The following is a 9,116-nucleotide window of genomic DNA, read 5'->3' as shown; positions in this document are numbered from 1 at the left end:
GCTTGTTCCGTGGTTGTCCTCCAGCCTGTCCTATCCTGTGGACTTCTGTCATCTGGGGAGCAGTATCTGTAGCTGTGAGCCTGGTGTTCAACTAGTTCTGTACTCAGTTTACAGCCCACTTCCTAGTCTATATCTTGCCTCTTGAGGTCTGGGGTTACTGTGGGGGAATGGGTTAAAAGCCTTCCTAAAGGCAACATGTGAGGAGCTCTTGGCTTGTCCATGAAGCTGGCTACTTCTTCCTCAAAGATAATTAGTTGATTTTTGGTATAAAAAGCACTGTTTGAGAACTTGAGAGGAACAAATACCTTTCCTATAGGCATATGCTGCCAGATGCATGATAGGTTATGTTTTAGTGGCATCTTAAAAATGGGGGTAATTTACTGCAGTAATAGAAGAGATATGTAATGACTACTTTATTTTTGTTGACAGTGGCCAGAATCCTCTGCTGAAGAGCAATAGAAGGTGATAATGTACCTCATTCTTAGGATCTAGCACCTAGTTTTGTTAGGAGTCTATGCTACTTTGCTTGATGTAATGAAAAATAAAACTAACAGCCTTTATCAGTAACAGTAGACGTATGCTTTTAAAAATTATTTCAAAGTTTTAATTTGGGTTCATAGAGATTACGTATCTATTTTCCAGTGACTGGAAAGCAGTCTTCCTGGAAATGTGTCCAATGTGTGGGAGACCTGATCTGCAATGGTTGGAAGAGCATTATGTATTCTGGTGTTGAGATAAAGATCCCTGTTATGTACAGATACATTGATGCCTACTTAGTCTGTCATCACATGCCAGAAGGTTATGTTTTTTTACAAATGCAGTAAAGAGCTCCTTTCTAAGAACTTTAAAAAAAGTATTTTTAATTCTTATTTTTTTAATCTGAAGACCTTTTTGCCTCTTAACTTGTGCTAGCTGTCACTAGACATCAGAGAAAAAGAAACAAGTGTTTTTACACTTCCAAAGAAGATGAAGTTTAGCCTGATGGCATGTGTAAGAAGCTTCATGGCCATTGTGCCTGTGGTACCAATTGCTCAAATGAGAGCACCTCTCTTTTTCTACATAAAGGCAGCTAAAATATTCTATTCCTTGTGCAGTTGTGGTTTTTAGTATAAATTTTTTTCATGATTTTTCTAATAGAACTCCTGTTTGAGAAATTAACTTCTCCCAGTTTTGCTCTTTGGCACTTTATGGTTTAGGAGTTGCGGGACCAAAAAAACCTGCCCAGGTTCCCTATTTCTTGTAGCTTTTGCTAAAGAAAACTTTGTGTAGGCAAAACAAGCTTGTGAAGTTGTGCAGTGTTGATAGCTATACTACACAAAGCGTATAAAATTCTGCTAAACTAAGTTTTAAAACTGTCTTGGAGATACCACTACTTGCTCAACAAACTCTGGGAGTCTTATGCCTTGCTCTGCCTTTGTAGTTGTTAGTAAAGAACTTCCCTATTTCTGGGCTTTCCTTTGGTAGAAGGGTATGGTCCCATGTTCAACTTAGCACCTCATGCTGACCTTTTCTAGCAGGAGATTTAGGTGAGTTTTGATTCTTGCAGGAGGCTTTTGTTCCCTGTTAAGAGTATCTGTACAATGTTGTTTACATTAGAATAAAAATTTCTACCAACTATGGACCTAGGTTCAAAAATTTGCAGTATAATTGTTTTAAACATCAGATGTGCAACTTTCAAGGGTTGGAAAGACATGATGGCAATAAAATCTTTAATGATCTGTAAAATATTTATCAGACTAGAAAAAAAGCCTGTGGATAACTTCTGATATCCCTCATTGACCTTTCTTCTCCAAAACAGAATACATATTGCATGGAATAAGCTTTATTTGCTGAAATGGATAAGAAAACTGAAACTAACTGCAGTGCTGATGGCAACAATCTTACCGCTAAGATGAGAGTATCTGGTCACTGAACAGTGGAAGAAATGTATCAGTTACTATATTAGCTAATGAAGACAGTGGTGCATGGGAAAATGGGCAACTGACTTTCTGATACAAAATTCCCTGCCCTTCCCCGTTGGAAGGGAAGCTTAAGCACTGGGAAAAAAAACGACAACTGTTTTCTCAAACTTTTATGCCAGACTTTTAATGTCATTGTCTGAACTGTTAAAGGCTGTTAGATTTTGAGTGGACAAAGCACATGCAGCAGCCATTTATAGAAGAATTGAACAAAATACATGCTAGCAAAGCGCCTGCATTTTTCCTATGGCGATTCTCTAAATGGCCACATCGCATTCTGCGTAACTCATTTATATTGAATCTAATAGAAAACTTGCAGCTTCTCTTGGAAGTGTGAGTGAATGTCTGGTGCACTTGAAGCAGGATGGAATCTGCAAAGCGTGATGGTTCCCCCTGAAATTATGCTTTAATTCTTGGCTTTGCTTTTTTTTTATGCTGTCACTTGTTGCCTTTTTCTTTGGTAAGTAAATTACAGCTTCTTCCATGTTAACAAAATTCAAAAGCAGTTGATGTGGTGCACCTGCACAATGTATGCTTACACCTTTCATGTAAGTCTTGCAAGCAATTTAGAAGCTTAGCTGTCTTCTGATTGGTAATGGCAAATTTATATGCTAGATAGTGGTACTAGACAACCTGTTCCTCAGTGATCTCTTGTAGACTTCTGTAACCAGAATAACACAAACTTAGTCATGAAGGTGATTCTATCATTCTTTTGAGCTTAATACCACTGAGCATAATACCACTCAGCTTTTGATTCCAATGTGACTTTATTTTAATGAAGATACTAGGCAAAGGTGCATTTTCTAACCCTTTATGAAATGGTATTTGAGAACAATTCCAGAAAACTTAAAAACAGTCTTGATTGAATTGGAAAGGAAAGAAGCTAAATCTCACTTCATTAGTGGACATTTAAGTAGCAATTAGCTTTACCAAATCATAGCTGAAGGAAAAGTTGAAGAGAACTTTTTTGTGTGTGATAACTTTTCTAAGATTAATGTATGATAGACTATAGGGCATGAGAATTTGTAAATGACTCCTCATGTGTATTTCAGAGACTTATTTTGTACCTTTAAATTTTTTTGTTGATGAAATTACACAGCAAACTGCATAACTATTTCTGAGAAGTTAAAATTCTTTATAACTGATTGTCTTTAAAATAATAACCAAACATGATTCCCTGGTTTCTGAGGTTTAATATTCACTGTAAATTGCCAATATCCTTCATTTTGTGTAATGGTTAGATTGCTAGGAATTACTTCTGAGAGCACAACTAAGGTTTCAACACCTCCTAAGGTTAAAATTATTTTGTATAAAACTGATCACTCATTAAATATTCTTCAGAGTGAAGTGTATCTAGAGTTTATTTTGCTATTGCTTCCTGAGAATGGTTTTGGTAATCTAAGCTGTTCTTGATGGGGATTAAGCTCCTCAATTTTATAATGGTTCTTGAAGTTCCTGGGTGCTTCTCAGCCCAGTGTGCTGACACAATTTTTGGTTTCTGTAGTCTTTGATAGAGTTAATATAATCAAATAAAACCCACAGCCTTCAATATACTTTTGGTGTTTGGCTTTTTTTTGAGAAGAGTTGTGGTGCATTATACTCTGGAAGTCTCACTTCATCTCTTTCTAATATAAATTGTGTTTAGAATTGCCACTCAGGTTTTGTATCACCTCCAGCATATGTATTTTTTATATTGGATTAGACTTTTTCCTAGGAATTCAGTCATTACATGTTATGGCCATGCAAGTGCTGAAAAACCTTCCTTTAACACAAGTGATGTTGTTTTTCCATTCACTGATATTTAAATTCCAGTGACAATTAGGCATTTTGGCATTGACCATCAGCAGTGTATTCTTAACCTGATTGTTGTAGCTGATCTAAAAGACTTACTAGAAACCTTATGCAGAAAACCAGAAACGAACTCTTCAAGGTTCTGCATAGTACAGGCAAAACACTGTTTTATGCAGGTGTTCATCCAGACCCTGTGCCACACATCTGCTTTTTTTTCTCCCTCCTATTTTCTTTCTCAGCTGCCTCTAAACTTGCTTGTTACAATGTCTTGCATTTTTTTCTGGCTGTCATCTCTCCTCTCTCAATTCTTGTGCATGCATACTGTTAGAGGTGTTAAATGGCTGAACTCATGTGTCATTTCAGTAGCTCATTCCTGTTTATTGCACCCTGTCTGACTGTGGACAACTTGTCTGAGTGTGCATTTCTGTAATGGTGTCCAAACCTTGAACAGTTCATTTCTTCTTAGAAGTGGTGCACCATCTCCAAAGAGGACATCTGTTAGCACAAGATCCTCAGTGAGGGGCAGCAGAGATCATTTTACTGGTGAATCATACACAGTGTTGGGTAAGGTGAACTTTTTACTTCTGGTGGAGGTGTGGAAGGGCAGATGAAGTAAGAATTTGAGGGAAAATTTGTGATTGTTGAAGCTGTATACCTTGAAAAAGGTAGTTTTCCCTTTGTAACACCGTAATTTTGTGCTACAGCAAGTGCCTTCAAGACTGTTGAAGCTCTTTATTACAAAGCTCTTAGTGACTGACATTCACTGCTATTAAATATTAGTTGATGTCACATGTATCTTGTCTCAAAGAGCGTGACTAAAAACTGTCTCATTATTCTATTTTGTATTTCTGTTCTGTTTTCTTGTATATTATCTTTTGTTGTTGTTTTTTATAGTTCAGTTTTTTGTATTTCTAAGCCTTCACATTAAAACAAAACAGAAAAGACATCCCTGGTGCCTGTAAGGAAGCAAACATTGTAAGGTCCAGTTAACTATAGCAAATAAATGGTTTTGGGTTTTTTTTTTGGTAGGAGACACTGCTGTTGAAAGTGGACAGCATTACTGGGAAGTGAGAGCCCAGAAGGACTGCAAATCCTACAGTGTGGGAGTAACATACAGAAATCTGGGGAAATTCGATCAGCTGGGAAAGACTAATTCAAGCTGGTGCATCCATGTCAACAACTGGCTGCAAACCACATTTTCAGCAAAACATAATAATAAAACCAAGACTCTAGATGTACCTGTTCCAGATAGAATAGGAGTATACTGCGACTTTGATGGAGGTAAATTACAGTCTTATGAGATTTAGCTAAAAACTTCATTAGCTATCTGTGTCAAGTTGAAGCAGTGCAAGGCTAAAGTAGTAGTACATTACTTAGAGTTTGATGTAGTCTCCCTTGAAAATAAGGCCCAGAGCTGTTTGTGTAATAGCGCTTGTAATGTCAAATGACCTGGGTTCATCTATGTGACAGAGCTACAAACTGAGAATTTTTTAGTCGTGTGGATTGTATTTAGCATGTCCTGGAAAATAATAAATTTTACAAAAGTTACACAGCAACAGCATTTAAACATACATTTCAACTTGTTTTCTGCCTCTTTTAGGTCAGCTTGCATTTTATAATGCAAACTCAAAGGCGCTGTTACACACTTTCAGAACAAAGTTTACCCAACCATTATTACCAGGCTTCATGGTCAGTATCTATAAAATTTTATTCACTTTCTAGCACTGGATTTAGTTTACTGAAGACTTACCTGTTTTTTAAAGGAGGAAACTGAGAGCACTGTTTTTGGTTGACTAATAATTTTTCTTTTTTATTTTAATGTGGCGCTTATATTAGCACTTCTGTAGGAGAACTCTGCACCTGCATATCTCAGCTATGTAAATAAGTCATTAAATTTTTGTAGGGTAAATTAACAGCATGTTCCAGTAGTTGATGAGCCTGCTACAGTAATTGACCCAAACTGATGCAGGTAGGAGCCCAGGATGCTGTGAGCTGTCAGAGCAGCACCAGTTGCTTCCCTTTGAGATACTGGACTCTAGCTTTCAAATCTTTAAAAGCTCAATGGGATTTTGTTGCCAGTTATTTCACTGGTCTGCATGACTTTTTTGTGGCTCTGAGCTAATCAATGATAAGTTGCTGCAATTCTGAAGACTTAAACTTTGCAAAAAATGCACAGCAAAAGGCTTAGTTACTGCATATTAGTTTTCCTTTAATGATGTAAATAATTTGTTTCTGTTTGGAGGCCTTAGCTGCATTGTAAGGTGCCATCAAGTGCACTGTATTTTGGGAGCAGGGTATAGGTCTTGGAAAAATTAGGTGTCTGGAGGAGGCTAGCGTTCCAGTTCATACTGACAACTCGGCTGCCTAGGCACTGATCTCTAGCCTCTTGTAATTCAGCTCATAGGAGACATAGCAAGGTCATTTTAAAGTGTGTTTAGGCCAACTAGTAAAGTTTATTCTTCTTTTGGGTGTGGAGGAGGAATGGAGATGTAGTAATTTGCTCGGGCTGTCTTCTATCTAGTATTTCCAACACCTGATTTTTCACTCGTATCAGACATTTCTTTTCATGATTTCTAGTGTTGGCTAGATGTACTGACAATAGGAGTCTAGATTTTTTTAATAGCTATTTGTTTTCAGGTAACTAAACAAGTTGCCTTACTGATCCTTTTCAACAGCTTCAGAACTCGGATGCCTGTGTTAGTTTTCCCCCTAGCAGTGCTGACTCATTCAGTTCCTAAGGCACCCAAGGAAACATTTGCTTACTGCCCTTCAGCGTGTTGGTCTGCATCTCATACAGCCCTTAGTACCTAGTGATAGGAGTCGTGCAGACACTACTTGGGCTAGCCTGAACAGTTAAAATAAATATTACAAGCTAATTATCACTCTCAAACTTATATAAAATCATGGAGATAAAATTGAGTTACACAAAAGAATGTAGAACAAAGGTCTCTGGTGCCTGTGCCCCTGAAGCTTCTCAATTTTTCTGTACTCTATTTTCATTAATGTAATTCTGCCGTGTCATACTAAAACTTAAGCACTGCTTTCAGACAGTGGAGCATAGTGAGAGTATTGCTTTTCACTGTCATTCTAAGTACTTTCCGCTAGCACATCGGTTTTCCTGTTAGGAGCAAGACTTTTAGTATTAGATCTTAGACTTGGTTATAAACGTAGAGTAATGTGGCATAAGGGATGTGAAACATCTTAGACTTTATGGTCTTAAAGACTCGCTGTTGTGTCGTGTCCGAATGTTTTACGGAGTACTGTGTCTAGGGAGCAAGAGAAAAGAAATGACTTAGTTCTATTGTAAGATGGGACAAGAGACAGGCAGGGGCTTCATAATGTTCAGAATATTGTTTGGTTTTTTTTCTTTTCTCCTTAGATCTGGTGTGGTGGGCTTACAGTGAGTACTGGATTGCAGGTGCCAAGTGCTGTGAAAATGCTCCAGAAAAGTGAAAATGGATTGAGTGGTTCAACAAGCAGCCTAAACAACATTGCCTAGTAACGTCTGTCAAACTCTTCTATTGCTAAATGTTTGGGTTTTTTTTTTCTGTGTAGCTGCTATACACAGAAGCTTATGAGCATTGGATTAAACTCGGTTTGCTACCTACTGCTGTTTAGGGCCTGAGTACTGAAAGTACAAAGGTTTGGGGCTAAAGTGTTAGGAATCTACTGTGAATGACAGACAGAAATGTCAGAAAACTGAACTGTTGCCTATTTGAAAACTAAGTGGAGAAATCAAGATCTGTAACTATTACTTTTCTAATACTGTATTTAAGCATTTTGGTGTGAACTTGAATATTAATTTTGTTATAAATATTTTGCTATGAAGAATATAACAAACAACATTTTCCTAGCTCTCCTATCATGAATTACTTGACTATATTTGTCATTATTACTAGGCTTCCTATTAGAAACTCCTGATATATAATTTCAAAAGAATATTGATTGCCTAGCCTGTCAAAACATCACAGCAGTATGATTTTAAAAGCATATTATAAGAATTTGTAGGACCTGCTATGAAGAAACATTAAGAACAGACTGTGATTTTTTTTTTTCTGATACAAAATCCTCCTGTTTCCTACGAGTAACTCATTTTAATATCATACATTTAGAGTATGGCTCCTGTTTATCACAAATTGCAGAAATGTAAAAATTTAAAGGTATTTAATAACACTGCTGTGTCTCAGTGAAGACACATTATGGTAGCAGGCCATTGAGCTAGGAAGTATTTCAAGAAATTCAGAACCAAAAATCCATGTTTTTTAAAAACAGCATGGTACTGCTCTCTGAGAAGCTCTTAATTCTGGGTCATCTCATGGCTTTCCAGTTTTTTGGCATTATTCTGATAATTAGCAATTCACATTGTTCATGAGATGTGAATGACAAATTGAATCTTTGTCTACCAATAGCAAAGCTGCAATGCAGCTGTGGCTGGGAACAAGGGGTTGGGGATGCTGTTGATAAAACATCTTTCAGCTTTTTCTCAAGCCAGCTTCAAGGCTGGCTAAGACTTCTCAAAACAGCTGTGTCAAAATATCAAAGCTGGATTTGAGCAGAAGCAGCACTGAATTCCTCTGAGTACACTCTGAGACTGGGCACACATTTTTGCTTATGGTATTGACTATCCTAGAGAGGATTCCTGAAACTTCCTGGAAAACCAGAGAAGTTAAATTGCATCATTTCTTTATCCAGCAGAAATGTAGCTTATATATAGCATCCCACTCTTAACTTGCTAGCTTGTACCATATGCCATGTGTATGTGGCTAAGAGACTGTCTTTCAGAGGATCAAAGTCTAAAGGATCTCTTATAGCCTCCAACTCAACGCCTTCCCCATTTCTAAGGGCAAGGAAAAAGTGGAAAGTGAGCAAGTGCTTTGCTAGAATATGATCTGCTTCTGGATCTATGCATGTAAGTTTTAATACACAAATGAAGTGAAATGTTGAGCCAGGGTGTTCCATCATCTCAGCTTCTAGCTGCAAGCTCAGTAACAGTAGTCAAATGATTCATAATAGTGAGAGAGCTGAAAAAATAATGTTATTCTTCATGGAAAATGTCAACTTTTCAATGATAATTACTTGTGTATTATAAATTGTTTAAATTTGCTTTCTCCCTCTAATCAAGACCAGGAGCCTAGAAATAATTTTCAGATAGCCACTTGAATCAACTGTATCCTAACTGAAGATTTTTTCTAATACCACCTGAAAACTGTTTCAAATTCATGCTGATAGGATCCATAATGAATTGGTTCCTTCCCTGCATTTTCTTCCATGTATCTTTTAGTCTGTAAAAACCTGACCATCTCATCATGTTAAATTGAGTCCTTTGTGTCCATCAAGATTTCTCAAGAGAAGGAGAAATTCCTTGAA

General features: G+C 37.2%; 1 protein-coding gene across 1 annotated transcript in view; it reads left to right on the top strand.

Moving 5' to 3' along the window:
• Positions 1-7,248, top strand: part of FSD1L (fibronectin type III and SPRY domain containing 1-like) — a 27,465-nt gene extending 20,217 nt beyond the window's left edge. The window contains exons 10-14 of the mRNA XM_010140677.1: positions 430-462; positions 4,216-4,313; positions 4,779-5,030; positions 5,350-5,438; positions 7,129-7,248. Of these exons, the coding sequence (XP_010138979.1) occupies positions 430-462; positions 4,216-4,313; positions 4,779-5,030; positions 5,350-5,438; positions 7,129-7,248 (592 nt within the window). The remainder of the gene's footprint in view (positions 1-429; positions 463-4,215; positions 4,314-4,778; positions 5,031-5,349; positions 5,439-7,128) is intronic.
• The last annotated feature ends 1,868 nt before the right edge of the window (positions 7,249-9,116 follow it).

The sequence above is a fragment of the Buceros rhinoceros genome, unplaced genomic scaffold, assembly GCF_000710305.1.
Source record: "Buceros rhinoceros silvestris isolate BGI_N320 unplaced genomic scaffold, ASM71030v1 scaffold16707, whole genome shotgun sequence".
Classification (NCBI taxonomy): Eukaryota; Metazoa; Chordata; class Aves; order Bucerotiformes; family Bucerotidae; genus Buceros; species Buceros rhinoceros.
The sequence above is the reverse complement of the archived record's forward strand: the minus strand, read 5'-3'. Positions and strand labels throughout refer to the sequence as shown.